This window comes from Myzus persicae, unplaced genomic scaffold (assembly GCF_001856785.1).
Source record: "Myzus persicae strain clone G006 unplaced genomic scaffold, MPER_G0061.0, whole genome shotgun sequence".
NCBI classification, from domain to species: Eukaryota; Metazoa; Arthropoda; class Insecta; order Hemiptera; family Aphididae; genus Myzus; species Myzus persicae.
The window spans coordinates 1,191,616-1,216,163 of record NW_019101568.1 but is presented as its reverse complement, the minus strand read 5'-3'; the positions used below and the strand labels follow the sequence as shown (position 1 = coordinate 1,216,163).

General features: G+C 28.2%; 3 protein-coding genes across 6 annotated transcripts; all 3 read left to right on the top strand.

The window, feature by feature from the left end:
- The first annotated feature begins 2,242 nt into the window (after window positions 1–2,242).
- On the top strand, window positions 2,243–4,685 carry LOC111029545 (UDP-glucuronosyltransferase 2C1-like). 2 transcript variants are annotated; one of them, XM_022308572.1, is made up of 5 exons: window positions 2,243–2,694; window positions 2,758–3,155; window positions 3,686–3,905; window positions 3,977–4,196; window positions 4,275–4,685. In XM_022308572.1, exons 1-5 carry the CDS (start codon window positions 2,316–2,318, stop codon window positions 4,558–4,560), a joined length of 1,503 nt encoding a protein of 500 aa, XP_022164264.1. In that variant the 5' UTR covers window positions 2,243–2,315; the 3' UTR covers window positions 4,561–4,685. The 2 variants fall into 2 exon arrangements, with proteins under 2 accessions (XP_022164264.1, XP_022164263.1); XM_022308571.1 differs by having other exon boundaries at window positions 2,243–3,155.
- Window positions 4,686–6,377: 1,692 nt separating this feature from the next.
- Window positions 6,378–10,373, top strand: LOC111029548 (UDP-glucuronosyltransferase 2B17-like). Its single transcript, XM_022308576.1, has 4 exons — window positions 6,378–7,298; window positions 9,644–9,863; window positions 9,935–10,154; window positions 10,233–10,373. Exons 1-4 carry the CDS (start codon window positions 6,456–6,458, stop codon window positions 10,261–10,263), a joined length of 1,314 nt encoding a protein of 437 aa, XP_022164268.1. The 5' UTR covers window positions 6,378–6,455; the 3' UTR covers window positions 10,264–10,373.
- Window positions 10,374–16,253: 5,880 nt separating this feature from the next.
- Window positions 16,254–23,898, top strand: LOC111029546 (UDP-glucuronosyltransferase 2C1-like). Of its 3 annotated transcripts, none has more exons than XM_022308573.1 (4): window positions 16,254–17,176; window positions 17,707–17,926; window positions 17,999–18,218; window positions 18,297–18,947. In XM_022308573.1, the coding sequence occupies exons 1-4, from the start codon at window positions 16,337–16,339 to the stop codon at window positions 18,580–18,582; spliced, it is 1,566 nt and encodes a 521-aa protein (XP_022164265.1). In that variant the 5' UTR covers window positions 16,254–16,336; the 3' UTR covers window positions 18,583–18,947. The 3 variants fall into 3 exon arrangements, with proteins under 3 accessions (XP_022164265.1, XP_022164266.1, XP_022164267.1); XM_022308574.1 differs by lacking the exons at window positions 17,707–17,926; window positions 17,999–18,218; window positions 18,297–18,947 and adding exons at window positions 22,977–23,196; window positions 23,268–23,487; window positions 23,549–23,898 and having other exon boundaries at window positions 16,255–17,176; XM_022308575.1 differs by lacking the exons at window positions 16,254–17,176; window positions 17,707–17,926; window positions 17,999–18,218; window positions 18,297–18,947 and adding exons at window positions 19,622–20,630; window positions 22,977–23,196; window positions 23,268–23,487; window positions 23,549–23,898.
- The last annotated feature ends 650 nt before the right edge of the window (window positions 23,899–24,548 follow it).

Sequence of the window (24,548 nt, the reverse complement as noted above, 5' to 3'; positions counted from 1 at the left end):
TAATAATTGACTATAATTATTACGTTTTTGTATAGGATTTAGGTATAATGTTTTACCAAGTGAATAAATACTTCATTATTAACAGCGGACTGTTTAATATATTTTTTTTTAAATATTTCATCAAATAAATACAACATACTATAGACATATTTTTACATATAAAAGAAAAGGTAAGTGCGTAACACTCAGTAGTACATTAGGTGTTTAGACAGTCACTGTAATGTATGTGTTAAAGTTTAATTCAATGATATAAAATCATTGTACACGAAAAACGTTTCTGAACGTATTATATTACTTAGTAATTTAATACGTTAGATGATATTGTTGTGATTTAAGTAATTTATTTTACCATTAAGCTTAAGTATTCAGTACTGCAGTAGATTAAATTTATTTTAGCCAAAAGAAATACATCGATAAGCCATTTATTTGTATAAAATATATTAATATACTCTAACAGTTTCGAGTGCCCATGAGTGATATTTTAAGTTACAATAAAACAACTAAAATCGTTACTCTTGGTTTTAATATGTAATTTCGCCGTATTTGAACTTAATAAAACTAACTAAAAAAAAAAACTAATACTAAAACTATACGTACAAATTGTGGAATACTTTTGGATTTTTTGGTTACAGAATAAATTACTTACATGCAATTTTGTTGTAAATTTTCAATCCTTAGCTTTAAATGTTGATATTTTTTTTTAATGTTTAACTATAGAATCATTTGTAAATTTTGAATTTAATAAATGTTATCAAAATTTGAGTTTTAAATGCTTATAAAAAATAGTCGTGCACACATGTACTTTCAATATTTTTTAACTGCTATTGTAACAATATATCAGTTGAGTTATATTAATTGTTAAGTTTTTTGACACAATGAACAACATTTTATACACATTTATAGAAGAAAATAAAACTAAACAATACAAAACTGAAAATGTAAACAGCTCAAAAGGAGTTAAAATATTTAGAATATTTTATCGAGTAAAATATGAATTGATTAAATAAACACAATATGGTGTACATTTCAAGTGTCTTGTTTTGTAATTACAACAAACTCAGAAAATAGCTACAAGAGAAATCCAGTGATAATATCCAATGTTATAATAATGTCAAGTGTCAACTTCAAACGCTAATAAAAATTTAATTTGACTTTTCAGTGGACATTTTTTTTTTTTTTTTGGCAAACAAACTTATAAGGAATTTTGTATTACATTTTTAAATCTTAGATACAAAAAGAAAATTGTTAAATATACCAAACTCAAAATAATTTGTTAATTTCCGTCATTTTTACGAATTTTGTCAAAATTCAAAATGTCAACTCTCATGACAAATTATTGTGGATTTAAGCTTTTTGAACTTTTTTTATTATTTCCAGTTTCCACTAAAAAAAACTTAAAAGAAACCTTATATTACATTTTCAAATTTTTTACACAGAAAAAAAATTTCACATAACAAATTTACTATCTCAGTTTGTTAGAGTTTGTTAGACAACTTTTAAAGTTTGTTCGACTTTATTTTCAAAGCTGGGAATTTTTAACAATTCTAATTATAATACTAATATTAACTCCTCAGGTTCATATACATTTAATTACAACAAGATGGTAATGAGTATTTAGTTACACAATTGTGTCTTTAAAGTTGCATTTATTTTTTAGACATTTAGAATTAGATAAATCTATATTATAATGCGTATGGCTCAAAAAAAGATCAAAAATCAAAAATTTTAACATAATTTAAGTATCTACTTTTTTAATAAATTATCACTTGAAAATTTATAATATACTGAAAGACACTCGGTGTATTTATATCCTATTTCTTTCTTAAATTTATCGTAAATTTAGTAGGTACGTTTCAATCTCTCAATTTTACAGTAGGAACCTAATGATAATAAATAATAAATCACCAATATCCTGTAGTGAACTGGAAAACATTAAAAGGTTCTCACACTCTATCATTACAAATACTCTGCCATTCCAAAATATAGTTTCTTCTATCATGGAAACTAAATGTTGTATACAACTGGTTGATTTATTTCGCTAAACAACTGCTTCGTCCCCCTTGTTCTATCTATTTATCATAGTTGCGTACAAGTGTGTGTATAAACACTGCAGTGAACTCATCTACTTCAAAATTGATCAATATGGTATTCAAGTCTAATTATAGAGTAAATAGTCATAATATAGCAAGATTAAAATGGTTACGTCACGCGATTAACATGATAAATTGAACAACGGCTATTACATCGCAACAGTCCAATACTGGTAATAGTTCGATTTTAAACGCGAGAAACCCACGTTATTTGAACATCAAAATATGATAGTTTTAAAATCAAATAAAATGTTCTTACCTTTCTTTTCAATACTAATTTACACGTTTGCTTGTTCGTGGATAACTGCACCCATTGAGGGGGCTAGAATATTAGCTGTGGAGACGGTAGGAGGTAAAAGTCACTGGAACTTTATGAGTGGAGTACTTCGGGCATTGGTGGACAAAGGCCACAATGTCACCGTGTTCACGCCATTCCCTGAGGGAAACCGTGAAAACTATACAGAAGTGTCCACATCTACAGAAGCTATGCAATTTTTAGCACAAGACCTCAATGATATGATGGTTAAATTTGGTGACCCTCTTAAAATTATTGGTCTTGTGTCAGAGATGAGTAGAGATATGTGCGACGTAGTTTATGAAAATAGTAAAATGATAGAGATTTTAGCTAATAAACGAACCGATTTTGATATAGTTCTAATTGAACCAGTATTCTCGGATTGCGTGACATACGTCGCTGTCAAGTTGAATTTGCCGCTCATATACGTCTACCCAGTACCAACAATGGATATAAGGGAACGTTCATTTACGGGACACCTGTCCAACCCCGCTGTGGTTTCCTTTAACCTGGCAAGTTTTGGTGTTCCAAAAACATTTTTCCAGAGAACTGCGAATGTTGCTCTTTTGATTTACACGACAGCCGTAAGTAAAATAAATGATCTGATTCTGAAGTACAAAGAACCGAGAGACTACGATTTGTATGCATCCATCCCACCTTCTTTGATATTTGTCAATAGACATTTCACAATGGAACCTGCAAGTCCTATCCCGTCAAATGTTGTTGAAATTGGTGGAATACATTTGAAAGCAGCCAAGAAATTACCAAAAGTAAGTGTTGTAGTTAACATTTAAGTGTAAAATGTAGTTAACTGTTAGGAATGAAACCTATTAGTGATTTACCCAAGTTTCAAAAGAGAGCAAAAGAGGAAGGGAGAAGTATCCACTTTTATATAATATTTTCAAAATTTGAAAATCAATCAAAAATATTAAATAAATGATTCCAGGAAAATGTAAGCCGTTTATCGGTACCTTCTTTTATGAAGCTAAACCTATGTTGACAATTTATACATAAAAAAAAAATTCAAAACCAATTTTTAATTTTACAAAATAAATCAAAACAATATAATTTGTTTATTTATAACTGAAGAAGAATTAATATAAGTATATAGACTCCTCTTTCGCATAATAATATTATATTTTTTTAAATATTATATTGGACAATAATCTATTTAATCTATTTCTTTAAGTATCTTATGACATTATCGATTTTAATAATATTTTTAATGTTATTGAATTAAATAAATCCATCACATTGATTCCGAAAAAAATCATTTAATAAATTCTATTTTTACCTACAGGATATATTAGAATTCATTGAACAATCTCCTCATGGTGTTGTTTATTTCACTTTTGGTTCAACTGTTAAAATGTCTTCATTTCCAGAAAACACCAAAAAAGCATTTATGGATGCACTCGCACAAATCCCTCAAAGAGTTTTATGGAAATATGAAGATGATATTGAAAATTTACCAAAAAATGTTATGATTAAAAAGTGGCTACCTCAACGTGAAATTCTTTGTAATATTTTAGTGTTTTAAATTTCTAGAATACAAATCGTGTTATAATTCTTAACTTTTTTTTTATTATAGTACACCCGAATGTGAAACTCTTCATCAGTCACGGGGGTATATCAGGGTTATATGAAACAATAGATGGTGGTGTCCCCATTCTTGGATTTCCTTTATTTGGTGATCAGCCGAAAAATGTTGACAGTTTGGTCAATGCAGGAATGGCGATTTCTATGGATATTTTGTCCGTAACAAAGGATGAGTTCTTAAAAAATGTTTTAGAACTATTAAACAATAAAAAGTATAGCCAACTCATATTTTGTAAATAGATGTTGAAAATGTTGTATTACTGAAAATATTTTTGTATATATTTTTCCAGGTACATGAAAAATGCTAAAACTGCTCAAAAAATATTCAGAGATCGGCCGATGTCACCAGCAAGCTTAGTTGTGTACTGGACAGAGTATGTTCTACATCATAAGGGTGCTCTCCATCTGACATCTCACGCAATTAACCTACCTTGGTATCAATATTATCTCTTGGATCTCATTGCTTTAGTATTAGTTTTTATTGTTGTTGTATTTTTTATTTCCTACAGAATTTTTAAATTAGTTTCTAAATACTTTTCAATTTTTTCTAGAAATATTAAATCGAAATCTGAATAGTTCATACTAATATTATATAGGTATTTGTATACTTTATCGGCAGATCCAAAGTTACTGAACAGTGGGTTTTTCCATTTCAAGAAGCAATTTATAGTTCAAATATAAATATATTTTGTGTTACAGAAGCTTTTTGATAAACACTGTGTAGTTATACCTATATTACCTACTATTATTGTATTACTAGATGACCCGGCAATGCTTCGATATTGCCATATTTCGCAAATATTATATTAATATTTAATTTAGCGTCACCACCGCGAATTCTTCATAATGTTGAAAAAAAAAATATCGTCCGGTTTTTTTTACCAAACAATTATTGTATTGATAATACTATAATTTTAAAATGTTCATAGGTACATCTCTCCGAGATTGTTTGAGAAGATACAAAATAAAACTTTTAATTTATAATTTTCACCTTTCAAGAGTCCAACTAAATATAATCTGCTGCCAGAAACTCCATTGATTGATTATAAATAGTAATAATAATACGTACTCAGATAAAATTAATTGTTTTTTTTTTTTTGTTAAACTAAATAATAATAATAACTAATAACTGTTTATTATTCCACGTCGATACCGCTGCCTAGAAGCATCTGTTGTCGAGTTTGATTGTTATTTATTTTCAGCCAGCAAGTATTTTTTACTAAAAAAGGTATAGGTACACGATTTACGCGTTTATTTTAATTAATAATAACTAAATATTTGTAAACTTTATGGGACTAAATGTATGCCTACAACCTTATTTGTGATGTCCTTTTTAATTTAAAAAATACTGCACGACAATTAAATAAGTAGTTTTGGAGTTTATCCCGAACAAAAGAAAGCGACTTCATTTTATTTTATTTTATTTTCAATCCGTGCTCTTGGTGCTCTCGGCATGATGATGAATTGGCCACTTACCCGAAATTTAACTCTATTAGCATGCCCAATAAACCTTCATAAGAAGAATCAAAAAAATTTTATCAAACTAAGCACGAACTATGCTCTAACAATAAACAATTAGTAAATAACAATAAAAATCGTTGCCGGGCAACGCGAGAGATTTTTATCGTTATTTATATTCAGCCAGCCACTATATCTTACTAAAAGGTATAAGTAGGTTTACAATTTAAACATGATGCAAAAGGAATATTAATTTTTGTTCATAATAAAACAATGGAGTTTCAATTTTTAACAATTTTTTCCTGCAATGAATCTAAAATAACGAGATAAGAGTGTGTATAGTCTTGTATATTTGTATATTGTTGAAATTTTGTTATCTATTAAATGGAAATTAATTATAATTCATATTTTAACATTATGTGCTGAATAGTTAACTATTGAACCGTTATGTTATTTTTTACGGTTGTTGTGAATTATTTTGTTTTAACTAATAGAGCGCCTTCTTTTGTGTATTAAATAAATAAACTAATAAAACCAGTTAAAACCATGCCTAATAACCAACCTAACTGAAAAAAAAACATTTTTAAGATATCCTGTATAGCGTATAAAACTATAAAGTAAATACCTACTCATTAAAATAGAAAAAGTACTGTTCTTTAAATCTATAATTATAGTTCATATTAATGTAGAAGTTTTAGCACCGGTGACCTTGAGGCACTATTGCTTTATTTTGCTACACTACTGCTCCATCTCTCTTTTTCTGGCTATTTATCATAGTTACGTACAAGTGTGTGTGTAAGCCTTGGAATGAACACACTATACACCTACTCCAAAATTGGTCAATATAGTATTCGCATGTAACATTAGAGGCAATAGAAATAATATAGCAAGATTAAAATGGTTACGTCACACAATTAGCACAACAAATTGAACAACATTTAAACCCAATCGTCCAATACAGGTAACAGTTCGAGTTCAAACGCGCGTAACCTACGTTATTCAAACATCAAAATATGATAGTTTTAAAATCAAATAAAATGTACTTACATTTTTTTTCAATACTAATTTACTCGTTTGCTGGTTCGTGGATACCTGCACCCGTCGAGGGGGCTAGAATATTAGCTGTGGAGCCGGTAGGAGGTAAAAGTCACTGGAACTTTATGAGCGGAATTCTTCGGGCATTAGTGGACAAGGGCCACAATGTCACCGTGTTCACGCCATTTCCTGAGGGAAACCGTGAAAACTATACAGAAGTGTCTACATCTACAAAAGCTATGACAGTTCTACTAGACGCGGGAATCGAAGATTTGATGGGTAAATTTGGGGACCCTATTAAAATTATTAGTCTTATGTCAGAGATGAGTATAAGTATGTGTGACGTAATTTATGAAAATAGTAAAATGAAAGAGGTGTTGGCTAATAAAGGTTCCGATTTCGACATAGTTATAATTGAACCAGCATTCTCGGAATGCGTGTCGTACCTTGCTGCCAAGTTGAACTTGCCGCTCATATACACTATACCAATACCAACATTGGGTGTAATGGAACGTATATTTACGGGACACGTGTCCAACCCCGCTGTAGTTTCCTTCAACCTGGCAAGTTTTGGTGTTCCAAAAACCTTTGTCCAGAGAACAGTCAATATTGCTCTTTGGACTTACGCCATAACCGTTAGACAAATAAATGAACTTATTCTGAAGTACAAAGAACCCAGAGAGTACGATTTGTATGCACCCATCCCACCTTCTTTGGTATTTGTGAATAGACATTTCGTGATGGAACCTGCAAGTCCTATCCCGTCAAATGTTGTTGAAATTGGTGGAATACATTTGAAAGCAGCCAAGAAATTACCAAAAGTAAGTGTTGTAGAATGTAGTTAACTTTTAAGAATGCAACTTATGAATGATTTTTGGTAAAGTACCTATACTATCTAAATTCACATAAACTTCAAAAGAGAGCAAAAAAAGAGGCCAAAACGTTTTTTAAATATCCACTTTTATCTTATATTTACAACATTTGAAAATGAATCACAAAAATTGGATGTCGCTCTGTTGTACAGTAGTTTATAAGTGTAATGGATGGTTTTAAATTTGAATTCAACGATATAAAACCATTTTATACGAAAAATGATTTTGAGCGAAGACAGTCTGTCAGCCAATAATATAACTTTGTAATTTATTATATTTGATGATATTATTGTAAGGTAATTTATTTTACTATTAAGCATTATAGTATTACAGTAGATTCAATTCATTTTTGCGAAACAAATATATTTAAAATTTCATTATGTGTATATTATAATATAATGATATACTCTAAAAGTTTTAAGTACCCAAAAATAATATATTTTAATCACAACAAAATAACTTAAATCTTTATTCTTGGTTATTTAATAAGTAATTTCATCATTAAACAACTAAAAAGAAAACAGTGATTGTATATTTTTAGATTATTTTATTGCAGAATAACCAACTTGGTTACTGAAACCTTGCCTTAAATTTTCAACTCTTTGCAGCTAACTATAAAAATTTTCAACTCTAAAATTATTTGTAAATTTTGAATGATATAGATTTTGTCAAAATTTAAACTTTAAATGCTCGTAAAAAAAAATTAGTGTTTTATGTATTTTTAATATTTTTTGACTGCTATTGTAACAATAATATATCATTGGCCTTATATTCAGTTGTTAGATTTTTGATTCAACGAACAAAATTCTATTGAGATTAATAGAAAAAAAACTGTCAACAGCTCAAAATGAGTCAAAATATTTCTTATCAAGTATATTAATTGATGAAACAAACACATGGCTTAACTTTCAAGTGTCTACAGTCTTCGTTTTTGAATTACAACAAAATAAGAAAATCGCTATATGATAAATCGAGTGAATATCCAATGTTGCAAAAATTTCAACTTCAAACGCTCATATAAAAATGTAATTTGACTTTCCGAAAGAATTTTTTTTTTGATAAAGGTAGGCAAACTTCTAAGGAATCTTGTATTCAATTTTTAAATCTTAGATCTTAGATGAAAAAAGAAAAAATTTTATGAATTTCTAATTCAAAATATTTTCCTGATTTTCCTGGATTTTACAAATTTTGTCAAAATTCGAAATAAAAAATAAAAAATTATTGTGAATTGAAATTCAGCTTTTTTTTAAATTTCAACTTAAAACAACTTATGAGGAACTTAGAAAACATTTATCGACATAAGTTTAAAAAAAACAAATTATACACAACCAAAAATGCCAAATGAAGATAAATAGTTCAACAAGGGTAAATATTTTGGAAATTTCATGATGTATAGAAAATTCTAACACAAATATTCAGTAAAAATTGCATGTATGTAGGGTCATTTTTTTAATTTTTCTCTAGGGACCAAAATCAGTTTTTTCAAAAATTTGTTTTGAGTGAAAATTCCAGTTTTTCATTAATTTATTGTTTGTTTTTCCTGTAGTTTTTGAAAACTTTTGGGAATTTTGACCTCCTGAATGCATCAACTAGATTCATTTTCAAATCAGAAAAGTTGCTGTTGGAGAAAATTGAAGTACTTTTACTGACCCAAACCGTGATGATGAAATAAAAAATAAATATCATTCTAAAATCAATACATTCATTGCTCCGCTCAGAATCTAATATTATTTAATTTAATTATCTGATAACACCAGAAAATGTTACCCGTAAACTTCTATGTTAAACTTGCCTATGTTGACAATTTATACATTCAAAAAAATTAGTTATCAAAAGTTATAAAATACAATTAGTTAATTGAAACAAATAATTCTCAAACAATAATTGTATGTATACTATACAAAACCGATTTCAAATACAATTTGTTTATTTATACAATTATAACTAAAGAAGAATTAATACAAATGTATAAAATCTTCAGGGCTTGTAATAATATATTTTTAGAAATTATGTTCGACCATAATTAATTTATACCAGAGGTTTTCAAACTATGGTACGCGTACCACTAGTGGTATGCGGAAGACTACATGTCGGTAAGCCGAAAGGCCACAAAATTATAGAACGGAGAGTAAATACATGAATATTTTAAATTGTACGCGAAAAAGTTTGAGAACCGCTGATTTAGACTATCTCTTTTAGTACCTAATGCCATTATAGGTATTAGTAATATTTAAATCTAATTGTATCCGAAAAAGTCATTTTATAAATTATATTTTCTATTTTTCTATTCACAGGATATATTGGAATTCATTGAACAATCACCTCATGGTGTTGTTTATTTCACGTTTGGTTCAACTGTTAAAATGACTTCATTACCAGAAAACACCAAAAAAGCATTTATGGATGCACTCGCACAAATCCCTCAAAGAGTGTTATGGAAATATGAAGATGAAATTGAAAATTTACCAAAAAATGTTATGATTAAAAAGTGGCTACCTCAACGTGAAATTCTTTGTAATATTTTAGTGTTTTAAATTTCTAGAATACAAATCGTGTTATAATTCTTAACTTTTTTTTTATTATAGTGCACCCAAATGTGAAACTCTTCATCAGTCACGGAGGTATATCAGGGTTATATGAAACAATAGATGGTGGTGTTCCCATTCTTGGATTTCCTTTATTTGGTGATCAGCCGAAAAATGTTGATAGTTTGGTCAATGCAGGAATGGCGATTTCTATGGATATTTTGTCCGTAACAAAGGATGAGTTCTTAAAAAATGTTTTGGAACTATTAAACAATAAAAAGTAAAGGCATCTAATATATTGTAAATATGTATTGAAAATGTTGAATTACTGAAAATATTTTTTTATATATTTTTCCAGGTACATGAAGAATGCTAAAACTGCTCAATAAATATTCAGAGATCGGCCGATGTCACCAGCAAGCTTAGTTGTGTACTGGACAGAATATGTTCTACGTCATAAAGGTGCTCCCCATCTAACATCTCACGCAATTAATCTATCGTGGTATCAATACTATCTCTTGGATATTATCGCTTTAGTATTAGTTTTTATTATTGTTGTCTTTTTTTTTTCCTACAGAATTTTTAAATCTATTTCTAAATACTTTTCAAATCATTTTAGAAATACTAAATCGAAACCAGAATAATTTATTAAAAAAATGTGTTTTTAATGTTTTTCAACTGCTATTATAAAAATATTCATCAGTATTCTTGTATTTAATTTACAAACAAAATTGTTTTGACATATATAAAAGAAAAAAAACTAAAAAATTTAAAAAACAAGTCAACATATTTTGAAATTGTATCAAGTATAGAAAATGAGAAAACACGTTTTGTGCAAATTTCAATTATGTACGGTTATCGTTCCATGAGAAATTGAGTAGGTATAATATCATATTCAATAATCAATGTTGTAAAAATTTCAACTCAAACGTTTTGTAATTTATTTATCATTTTCACGTATTATCACACTAATTGGTAGGATACCAAACTTAAATGAGCAACGAGCGGTGAAACGAACCTATTAGTTTATTGAGAATGTTATTGAAAAAAATAGATTTTTATACAAAAGCTTTCGGTCAATATTCAAATCGTAAAAATGCGGAATCTCTAATATATTTTATTTAAGCCAACTTGGAAACAGATATCAAGGTAGGTATATCAATTAAATGTATTATTATTATCAATTTCAAACCAGCAAGTATATGATTAAGTACTTAATTATTTATATTATCATTATTATTATTATTATTATTATCAAATAGGTAAATTGGTAAATCTATGAAATTTTACATATTTTTATTTGTGGGCCGCAGTCTCTATATACATATATATATCTAGGCTCCCTTTTTCACCTATTCTGTGAATTACTATTATCTGGTAATCTTAGATCATATACACGTAAATCGATAAGCCATTTGTTTGTATAAAATATATTAATATACTCTAACAGTTTCGAGTGCCCATGAGTGATATTTTTAAGTTACAATAAAACAACTAAAATCGTTACTCTTGGTTTTCAATTAAGGTTTCAATTATTGGACGAAGAATAGATCGATTTTCAATGACTTGTTTTTTTCGTGAAGTATCTATCTCATTTGCAAGATTATTCTTTTTGTTTTCCATTACTTTAATAAATTCTTGAGAGCGAATGGTTGAAAGCTTATGATACTCAGATTTTGAATGATGATTAAAACGTTCAATGGCATCCTTCCATTTTGTAAAAGGTTTTATAATCAGAGCACCTAATTTTTGATGGAGCCCTTTTCCAACACTGTTATTGGAAAATAGTACACAGCATTTACACAGGGCACCTTGCACTTTTTCGGAGTAAACAAGCCAAGGAAAACGGTTTAACCAATCTAATTGAAATTTCAGCCGCCTTTGTTGTTCGATGGGAAATTGGTAATTTTTGCCTGGTGTCCATGGATTTTTTAATAACTCGTATTTTTTTGCATAATTTATATTATTAGAACCTGATAAAAATAATCCAATATCCAGAGAATAATTTTTTAACGATTCATTGTCTATATTTGTATCAAGTTGCGTCTGCGAAGCGTTGGGTACATCAACTTCGGTTGCAATATTTTAAAAACAGTCAACAGCTAATTTATTCTAAAAATCTTTTATAATAATATAGGAGTATAATAAATTTGACTTAATTTTCCAAGAAATTCTATAAAATATATACATTTTTTTTGATTTTTTTTCTTCTATCTACTTAAAAGCTTAATATACCTATGTAATTGTATGTGCATATAATAATCAAATAAATTTCTGTTCTGTTCGACGTTCATAATACATATTATTTAAAGTTTTATTTATTATTATTTCTATTATTATTCCTAATATTCATATTTCTTAAATATACTTACTTCAGAACACTGAATAAATGACATACTTAACGTTTGAATATTTAGCATAATAATTGTCACATTAAAAATAGTGAGTAAGTAGGAAGAAATTGTTTTATTATGTTGCTGTACAATTTATATTGCTATATTTTGTAAACCCCCCNAACCCCCCCCGAAATTTTATTCTGTGTACGTGCCTGTTTCAAGTGTCTTGTTTTGTAATTACAACAAACTCAGAAAATAGCTACATGAGAAATCCAGTGATAATATCCAATGTTATAATAATATCAAGTGTCAACTTCAAACGCTCATAAAAATTTAATTTGACTTTTCGGTGGACATTTTTTTTTTTTTTGATAAAGGCAAACAAACTTATTAGGAATTTTGTATTAAATTTTTAAATCTTAGATACAAAAACAAAAAAAAATTGTACATAACAAATTTACTATCTCAGTTTGTTAGAGTTTGTTAGACAACTTTTAAAGTTTGTTCGACTTTATTTTCAAAGCTGGGAATTTTTAACTTTTTCACTGCTAGAGGTAGAAAACTAGAAAAAGTTTGTTACAACAAATTTTTTTTGCTCTAACAACGCATCTCGGTTTGTTAAAGATTGTTAGACAATTTCTAAAGGTTGTCAGACTTTATTTTCGAAGTTAAAAATTTTTAATTACATCGCTCCCTATTATTATTTTCATTATTAAAGAATGTAAAAAGAGGATAATTTTAAGTTTTATTGGTTAGAATGGATTCATAAAAATAAAATCTAACATGATTAAAAAATAATAATTAATAAAAATCGAATATGAATAAAAAAAATAATGATTGAAAAAATAAAGCTCATATGAATAAAAAATGGTTTTATGAATAAAAAAAAATGTAATAAAAATACAAATATTGCTTCACCAAATAATACTAATATTAACTCCTCAGGTTCATATACTTTTAATTACAACAAGATGGTAATGAGTATTTAGTTACACAATTGTGTCTTTAAAGTTGCATTTATTTTTTAGACATTTAGATTTAGATAAATCTATATTATAATGCGTATGGCTCAATAAAAGATCAAAAATCAAAACAAAATACATATTTATTGTAGGAAATAGGAAGTTATTATTTTATACACATTTACACACGGTATACGACATACGGCTATGTAATATAATAATTAGAGATAGTAGGGCAAAAGTAAACAATTTCTAGCTCCGAAAATAATGTCTAACAAACTTTGAAAGTTTTCTAACAATCTCTAACAAACCGAGATACATTGTTTGAGCGAGAAAAAAGTCCTAACAAACTTTTGCAGTGCTACGGTGAAGATAGCAGTGCAAAAAAAGAATGTGATCCAACTTCGAAAATAAAGTCTAACAAATTTTAAAAATTGTATATCTCTAACAACTCACTAAAAAATTTGTTAGACCGTCTTAAAATTTGTCTGTTGTCATTGCACTGCTAAGTTCATAAAGGTCATTTATTTTAAACTTACACTAAAAACCAAAATAGATTTTTTTGAAAACTAGTTTTGGGTAAAAAAATGTGTCGTGTTTCTCGAATGTCGTTATTGAAAACTATTGGGGTTTTGACCTCCTAAATTCAACAACTAGTTTCACTTTCTACCAGAAAAGTTTCTGTTGAAGAAAATCGAAGCACTTTTACTGCCAAAAACCGTGATAACAGACGAAAAAAAAGGTTTAAAAAACACAATTCTTTGTAAAATCAAAACATTCATAGCTCCGTCCCGAATCTAAAGTACAGACAGCTTAAAAAAAATTATCAATAATATTGAATTGGTGATGACGCACCTAATGAATACTGAATATAAATATATATTGCTTAGATTTTTCGCTAAGATAATAATAATTCCAAAACAGTTCCACAAAATAAATATAAATTGAAAAAAATGTATTTATTATAGAGTAGTATAAAATGGCATTAATAATTTTGTCTAAGTCTTCGTCGGGTTATTTTTTATTTAATGATATACTATAAAATATTGTAAACCTTAAGGGTTATTTTGCAACATTTTATCTTTTTCTTTTATTGTTTTCTGTTTGATTACATTTAAAAATTTCAATCATTTTTTGTCATTTACGTTGTTTATTATTATAACATAAATACATAATTGAAACTTAGAAAGCCATCTAATAATAAATTAATAACAATAATATATGATAAAAGATCATAGTAACTATTATACAATATATAAGTAATGTGTTTGATAAAAATGAGTTTAACCTGCCAAATGAACATAAATATGTATAATATAAATTATAAAGTAAAAACACTATCTCTGCTAAGAATAAATTTTCGTTAAGACTGATTTATCATTGGATTCAAATTCAATTTTCAACATATCCATCACAAATATCTATTACTCGATGACTAAGTAACTACATTCGAAACCTACTACACAGCATATTTATTTCCTCGGCTTTTATTACATACATAAATAAACATTGAAAAGGATGTTTTCAGATGAAATAATAGGTTAACAGAATAGTAAGTAAAGTTATTAGTTATAATGCTAAAGCAATTGATTCATTTTATAATTTAATAACATGAAATATTTTGTAAATAACTATCATAATTTAAGTATCCACTTTTTTAATAACTTATCACTTGAAAATTTATAATATACTGAAAGACACTCGATGTATTTGTATCCTGTTTCTTTCTTAAATTTATCGTAAATTTAGTAGGTACGTTTCGAGCTTCTGATCTCTCAATTTTACAGTAGGAACCTAATGAAAATAAATAATAAATCACCATTATCCTGTAGTGAACTGGAAAAAATTAAAAGGTTCTCACACTCTATCATTACAAATACTCTGCTAATTCAGGGCTTGCATTTGAAAAATAAATTTTGTTTTACGTTATTTACAATCAAAACGTTATACAAATTTTGAGTTTATCGTTATTCAAAATTTAAACGTTATTCAACTTTTGTGTTTATCGTTATTCAGAATTAAAACGTTATACAATTTTTGCGTTTATCGTTATTCATAATTAAAACGTTATACAATTTTTGGGTTTATCGTTATTTAAAATGTTAAAGTATTTAGATACCTGTTTTAAAAGTATACGACTACAACCTTTTTTTGGGGACATAATTTCCCTATTCTGAGTTTTAAGTAGGTATTGTTTAATTTTATTTATTTAATTAAATGGGTTAAACTAATATAAAGAAAACGTATGCACGTTAAAACTATAAGTATATTAGTATAAAATATAAATATTAAACATTTGACAACAATTAGACAAACACTGACGAGTGAATAAATCTGAGCAAACTGAACACCGAACACAATAGTTGAATAACTTGAGTGGTATAAATTTCGACCGTAGTACAGATAGTACAGTACAATATTATCAGAGCATCACTATTATTAGCTATTGGTAATTAAATTATTCTATTAATAACTTCTTATTAAGTTTTAAAATAATATCTAATACGGGATCTCCCGGATAGGCCGGATACGGAATAAAATTAATTCTTGGATTGAATAAATAATTGAATACTACTAAGTATTATTAAATAATTTTGAATTAATTATTTTGTTTAATGGAATACAATATATACCGTTTTGCGTTATGTTTTGTTAAATGATACATCATATATTTTGTTAAACGTTAGGTTTTGTTTTATGTTATTTATTTATTTACGTTAATCGTTTTCCGTTATAATAACGTTTACAAATTTCAATCGTTTTTTATCAAATATAACGTTATAATCATAACGTTATTATAACGTTTGCAAGCCCGACTGCCATTCCAAAATATAGTTTCTTCTATCATAGAAACTAAATGTTGTATACAACTTTTTGATTTATTTCGCTAAACAACTGCTTCGTCCCCCTTGTTGTATCTATTTATCATAGTTGCGTACAAGTGTGTGTATAAACACTGCAGTGAACTCATCTACTTCAAAATTAATCAATATGGTATTCAAGTCTAATTATAGAGTCAATAGTTATAATATAGCAAAATTAAAATGGTTACGTCACGCGATGAACATGATAAATTGAACAACAGTTATTAAATAGCAACAGTCCAATACTGGTAATAGTTCAAGTTTAAACGCAAGAAACCCACGTTATTTGAACATCAAAATATGATAGTTTTAAAATCAAATAAAATGTTCTTACCTCTCTTTTCAATACTAATTTACACGTTTGCTTGTTCGTGGATAACTGCACCCGTCGAGGGGGCTAGAATATTAGCTGTGGAGCCGGTAGGAGGTAAAAGTCAATGGAACTATATGAATGGAGTACTTCGGGCATTGGTGGACAAAGGCCACAATGTCACCGTGTTCACGCCATTCCCTGAGGGAAACCGTGAAAACTATACAGAAGTGTCCACATCTACAGAAGCTATGCAATTTTTAGCACAAGACCTCAATGATATGATGGATACATTTAGTGATCCTCTTAAAGTTATTGGTTTTGCGTCAGCGATGAGTAGAGATATGTGCGACGTAGTTTATGAAAATAGTAAAATGATAGAGATTTTAGCTAATAAACGTACCGATTTCGACATAGTTATAATTGAACCAACATTCTCGGATTGCGTGACATACGTCGCTGTCAAGTTGAAATTGCCGCTCATATACGTCTACCCAGTACCAACAATGGGTATACAAGAACGTTCATTTACGGGACACCTGTCCAACCCCGCTGTGGTTTCCTTTAACCTGGCAAGTTTTGGTGTTCCAAAAACATTTTTCCAGAGAACTGCGAATGTTGCTCTTTTGATTTACACGACAGCCGTAAGTAAAATAAATGATCTGATTCTGAAGTACAAAGAACCGAGAGACTACGATTTGTATGCATCCATCCCACCTTCTTTGATATTTGTCAATAGACATTTCACAATGGAACCTGCAAGTCCTATCCCGTCAAATGTTGTTGAAATTGGTGGAATACATTTGAAAGCAGCCAAGAAATTACCAAAAGTAAGTGTTGTAGTTAACATTTAAGTGTAAAATGTAGTTAACTGTTAGGAATGAAACCTATTAGTGATTTACCCAAGTTTCAAAAGAGAGCAAAAGAGGAAGGGAGAAGTATCCACTTTTATATAATATTTTCAAAATTTGAAAATCAATCAAAAATATTAAATAAATGATTCCAGGAAAATGTAAGCCGTTTATCGGTACCTTCTTTTATGAAGCTAAACCTATGTTGACAATTTATACATAAAAAAAAAATTCAAAACCAATTTTTAATTTTACAAAATAAATCAAAACAATATAATTTGTTTATTTATAACTGAAGAAGAATTAATATAAGTATATAGACTCCTCTTTCGCATAATAATATTATATTTTTTTAAATATTATATTGGACAATAATCTATTTAATCTATTTCTTTAAGTATCTTATGACATTATCGATTTTAATAATATTTTTAATGTTATTGAATTAAATAAATCCATCACATTGATTCCGAAAAAAATCATTTAATAAATTCTATTTTTACCTACAGGATATATTAGAATTCATTGAACAATCGCCTCATGGTGTTGTTTATTTCACTTTTGGTTCAACTGTTAAAATGGCTTCATTGCCAGAAAACACCAAAAAAGCATTTATGGATGCACTCGCACAAATCCCTCAAAGAGTGTTATGGAAATATGAAGATGAAATTGAAAATTTACCAAAAAATGTTATGATTAAAAAGTGGCTACCTCAACGTGAAATTCTTTGTAATATTTTAGTGTTTTAAATTTCTAGAATACAAATCGTGTTATAATTCTTAACTTTTTTTTTTATTATAGTGCACCCGAATGTGAAACTCTTCATCAGTCACGGAGGTATATCAGGGTTATATGAAACAATAGATGGCGGTGTCCCCATTCTTGGATTTCCTTTATTTACTGATCAGCCAAAAAATGTTGATAGTTTGGTCAATGCAGGAATGGCGATTTCTATGAATATTTTGTCCGTAACAAAGGATGAGTTCTTAAAAAATGTTTTAGAACTATTAAACAATAAAAAGTAAAGGCATCTAATATTTTGTAAATAGGTATTGAAAATGTTGAATTACTGAAAATATTTTTGTATATATTTTTCCAGGTACATGAAGAATGCTAAAACTGCTCAAAAAATATTCAGAGATCGGCCGATGTCACCAGCAAGCTTAGTCGTGTACTGGACAGAGTATGTTCTACGTCATAAGGGTGCTCCCCATCTGACATCTCACGCAATTAACCTACCTTGGTATCAATATTATCTCTTGGATCTCATTGCTTTAGTATTAGTTTTTATTGTTGTTGTATTTTTTGTTTCCTACAGAATTTTTAAATCTGTTACTAAATTCTTTTCAATTTTTTCTAGAAATATTAAATCGAAATCTGAATAGTTTATAGTACTAATATTATATAGGTATTTGTATACTTTATGGGACTAAATTTATGCCTAAAACCTTATTTGTGATGTCCTTTTTAATTTAAAAAATACTGCACGACAATTAAATAAGTAGGTTTGGAGTTTATCCCGAACAAAATAAAGTGACTTCATTTTATTTTATTTTCAATCCGTGCTCTTGGTGCTTTCGGCATGATGATGAATTGGCCACTTACCCGAAATTTAACTCTATTAGCATGCCAATAAACCTTCATAAGAAGAATCAAAAAAATGTTATCAAACTAAGCACGAACTATGCTATAACAATAAACAATTAGTAAATAACAATAAAAATCGTTGCCGGGCAACGCGAGAGATTTTGATCGTTATTTATATTCAGCCAGCCACTATTTCTTACTAAAAGGTATAAGTAGGTATACAATTTAAACATGATGCAAAAGGAATATTAATTTTTGTTCATAATAAAACAATGGAGTTTCAATTTTTAACAATTTTTTCCTGCAATGAATCTAAAATAACGAGATAAGAGTGTGTATAGTCTTGTATATTTGTATATTGTTGAAATTTTGTTAACTATTAAATGGAAATTAATTATAATTCATATTTTAACATTAAGTGCTGAATAGTTAACTATTGAACCGTTATGTTATTGTTTACGGTTGTTGTGAATTATTTTGTTTTAACTAATAGAGCGCCTTCTTTTGTGTATTAAATAAATAAACTAATAAAACCAGTTAAAACCATGCCTAATAACCAACCTAACTGAAAAAAAAAACATTTTTAAGATATCCTGTATAGCGTATAAAACTATAAAGTAAATACCTACTCATTAAAATAGAAAAAGTACTGTTCTTTAAATCTATAATTATAGTTCATATTAATGTAGAAGTTTTAGCACCGGTGACCTTGAGGCACTATTGCTTTATTTTGCTACACTACTGCTCCATCTCTCTTTTTCTGGCTATTTATCATAGTTACGTACAAGTGTGTGTGTAAGCCTTGGAGTGAACACACCTACTCCAAAATTGGTCAATATAGTATTCGCATGTAACATTAGAGGCAATAGAAATAATATAGCAAGATTAAAATGGTGACGTCACACAATTAGCACAACAAATTGAACAACATTTAAACCCAATCGTCCAATACAGGTAACAGTTCGAGTTCAAACGCGCGTAACCTACGTTATTCAAACATCAAAATATGATAGTTTTAAAATCAAATAAAATGTACTTACATTTTTTTTCAATACTAATTTACTCGTTTGCTGGTTCGTGGATACCTGCACCCGTCGAGGGGGCTAGAATATTAGCTGTGGAGCCGGTAGGAGGTAAAAGTCACTGGAACTTTATGAGCGGAATTCTTCGGGCATTGGTGGACAAGGGCCACAATGTGACCGTGTTGACGCCATTTCCTGAGGGAAACCGTGAAAACTATACAGAAGTGTCTACATCTACAAAAGCTATGACAGTTCTAGACGAGGGAATCGAAGATTTGATGGGTAAATTTGGGGACCCTATTAAAATTATTGGTCTGATTTCAGAGATGAGTAGAAGTATGTGCGACGTAGTTTATGAAAATAGTAAAATGATTGAGTTGTTAGCTAATAAACATACCGATTTCGACATAGTTCTAATTGAACCATTATTTTCGGAATGCGTGTCGTATGTCGCCGTCAAGTTGAACTTGCCACTCATTTACGTTCTACCATTACCAACAATGGGTATAATGGAACGTCTATTTACGGGACACATGTCCAACCCCGCTGTAGTTGCTAATAGCATGGCAAATTTTGTTGTTCCAAAAACATTTTTCCAGAGAACTGCGAATGTTGCTCTTTTGCTTTACACCACAGCCGTAAGAAAAATAAATGAACTTATTCTGAAGTACAAAGAACCCAGAGAGTACGATTTGTATGCACCCATCCCACCTTCTTTGGTATTTGTGAATAGACATTTCGTGATGGAACCTGCAAGTCCTATCCCGTCAAATGTTGTTGAAATTGGTGGAATACATTTGAAAGCAGCCAAGAAATTACCAAAAGTAAGTGTTGTAGAATGTAGTTAACTTTTAAGAATGCAACTTATGAATGATTTTTGGTAAAGTACCTATACTATCTAAATTCACATAAACTTCAAAAGAGAGCAAAAAAAGAGGTCAAAACGTTTTTTAAATATCCACTTTTATCTTATATTTACAACATTTGAAAATGAATCACAAAAATTGGATGTCGCTCTGTTGTACAGTAGTTTATAAGTGTAATGGATGGTTTTAAATTTGAATTCAACGATATAAAACCATTTTATACGAAAAATGATTTTGAGCGAAGTCAGTCTGTCAGCCAATAATATAACTTTGTAATTTATTATATTTGATGATATTATTGTAAGTTAATTTATTTTACTATTAAGCATTATAGTATTACAGTAGATTCAATTCATTTTTGCGAAACAAATATATTTAAAATTTCATTATGTGTATATTATAATATAATGATATACTCTAAAAGTTTTAAGTACTCAAAAATAATATATTTTAATCACAACAAAATAACTTAAATCTTTATTCTTGGTTATTTAATAAGTAATTTCATCATTAAACAACTAAAAAGAAAACAGTGATTGTATATTTTTAGATTATTTTATTGCAGAATAACCAACTTGGTTACTGAAACCTTGCCTTAAATTTTCAACTCTTTGCAGCTAACTATAAAAATTTTCAACTCTAAAATTATTTGTAAATTTTGAATGATATAGATTTTGTCAAAATTTAAACTTTAAATGCTCGTAAAAAAAAATTAGTGTTTTATGTATTTTTAATATTTTTTGACTGCTATTGTAACAATAATATATCATTTGTCTTATATTCAGTTGTTAAGCGCTTTGATTCAACGAACAAAATTCTATTGAGATTAATAGAAAAAAAACTGTCAACAGCTCAAAATGAGTCAAAATATTTCTTATCAAGTATATTAATTGATGAAACAAACACATGGCTTAACTTTCAAGTGTCTACAGTCTTCGTTTTTGAATTACAACAAAATAAGAAAATCGCTATATGATAAATCGAGTGAATATCCAATGTTGCAAAAATTTCAACTTCAAACGCTCATATAAAAATGTAATTTGACTTTCCGAAAGAATTTTTTTTTTGATAAAGGTAGGCAAACTTCTAAGGAATCTTGTATTCAATTTTTAAATCTTAGATCTTAGATGAAAAAAGAAAAAATTTTATGAATTTCTAATTCAAAATATTTTCCTGATTTTCCTGGATTTTACAAATTTTGTCAAAATTCGAAATAAAAAATAAAAAATTATTGTGAATTGAAATTCAGCTTTTTTTTAAATTTCAACTTAAAACAACTTATGAGGAACTTAGAAAACATTTATCGACATAAGTTTAAAAAAAACAAATTATACACAACCAAAAATGCCAAATGAAGATAAATAGTTCAACAAGGGTAAATATTTTGGAAATTTCATGATGTATAGAAAATTCTAACACAAATATTCAGTAAAAATTGCATGTATGTAGGGTCATTTTTTTAATTTTTCTCTAGGGACCAAAATCAGTTTTTTCAAAAATTTGTTTTGAGTGAAAATTCCAGTTTTTCATTAATTTATTGTTTGTTTTTCCTGTAGTTTTTGAAAACTTTTGGGAATTTTTACCTCCTGAATGCATCAACTAGATTCATTTTCAAATCAGAAAAGTTGCTGTTGGAGAAAATTGAAGTACTTTTACTGACCCAAACCGTGATGATGAAATAAAAAAGAAATATCATTCTAAAATCAATACATTCATTGCTCCGCTCAGAATCTAATATTATTTAATTTAATTATCTGATAACACCAGAAAATGTTACCCGTAAACTTCTATGTTAAACTTGCCTATGTTGACAATTTATACATTCAAAAAAATTAGTTATCAAAAGTTTTAAAATACAATTAGTTAATTGAAACAAATAATTCTCAAACAATAATTGTATGTATACTATACAAAACCGATTTCAAATACAATTTGTTTATTTATACAATTATAACTAAAGAAGAATTAATACAAATGTATAAAATCTTCAGGGCTTGTAATAATATATTTTTAGAAATTATGTTCGACCATAATTAATTTATACCAGAGGTTTTCAAACTATGGTACGCGTACCACTAGTGGTATGCGGAAGACTACATGTCGGTAAGCCGAAAGGCCACAAAATTATAGAACGGAGAGTAAATACATGAATATTTTAAATTGTACGCGAAAAAGTTTGAGAACCGCTGATTTAGACTATCTCTTTTAGTACCTAATGCCATTATAGGTATTAGTAATATTTAAATCTAATTGTATCCGAAAAAGTCATTTTATAAATTATATTTTCTATTTTTCTATTCACAGGATATATTGGAATTCATTGAACAATCACCTCATGGTGTTGTTTATTTCACGTTTGGTTCAACTGTTAAAATGACTTCATTACCAGAAAACACCAAAAAAGCATTTATGGATGCACTCGCACAAATCCCTCAAAGAGTGTTATGGAAATATGAAGATGAAATTGAAAATTTACCAAAAAATGTTATGATTAAAAAGTGGCTACCTCAACGTGAAATTCTTTGTAATATTTTAGTGTTTTAAATTTCTAGAATACAAATCGTGTTATAATTCTTAACTTTTTTTTTATTACAGTGCACCCGAATGTGAAACTCTTTATCAGTCACGGAGGTATATCTGGGTTATATGAAGCTGTAGATGGCGGTGTCCCCGTTCTTGGATTTCCTTTATTTGGTGATCAGCCAAAAAATATTGACAGTTTGGTCAATGCAGGAATGGCGATTTCTATGGATATTTTGTCCGTAACAAAGGATGAGTTCTTCAAAAATGTTTTAGAACTATTACACAATGAAAAGTAAAGGCATCTCATATTCTGTAAATACCTACTGAAAATATTTCTGTATACATTTTTCCAGGTACAAAGAAAATGCTAAAACTGCTAAAAAAATATTTAGAGATAGGCCGATGTCACCAGCAAGCTTAGTTGTGTACTGGACAGAATATGTTCTACGTCATAAAGGAGCCCCCCATCTAACATCTCACGAAATTAACCTATCGTGGTATCAATACTATCTCTTGGATCTCATTGCTTTAGTATTAGTTTTTATTATTGTTGTCTTTTTTGTTTCCTACAGAATTTATAAATCTATTTCTAAATACTTTTCAAATTATTCTAGAATAACTAAATCGAAACCAGAATAATTTTTAAAAAAAATGTATCTATTTTTAATGTTTCTCAACTGCTATTATAAAAATATATATCAGAGTTCTTTTATTCAATTTACAAAGAAAATTGTTTTGACATATACAGAAAAAAAACTAAATAATTTTTAATTTAAACTGTTCGTCGACAAGCTCAAAATTAGTCAAAATATTTTGAAATTGCATCAAGTATAGAAAATGATAAAATTCTTTTTGTGTAAATTTCAAGTATCTACGGTTATCTTTCCATAAGGAATTGAGTATAATATCATATTCAATATTGTAAAAATATCAACCTAAACGTTTTCAACATTTTGTAATTTATTTATTATTTTCACTTATTATTACACTAATTGTTAGGATACCAAACTTAAAGGAGCAAGGAGCGGTGAAACGAGCCTTTTAGTTTGTTGAGAATGTTATCGAAAAAACGCTTTCGGCCAATATTCAAATCGTAAAAATGCGGAATCTCTACTATATTTTATTTAGGCCAACTTGGAAACAGATATCAAGGTAGGTATATCAATTAAATGTATTATTATTATCAATTTCAAACCAGCAAGTATATGATTAAGTACTTAATTATTTGTATTACTATTATTATTATCAAATATTTAAATTGTTAAATCTATGAAATTTTACATATTTTTATTTGTTTTTAATTAGAATTAGTGGGCAGACAGTCTCTATATACATATATATCTCGATTCTAGG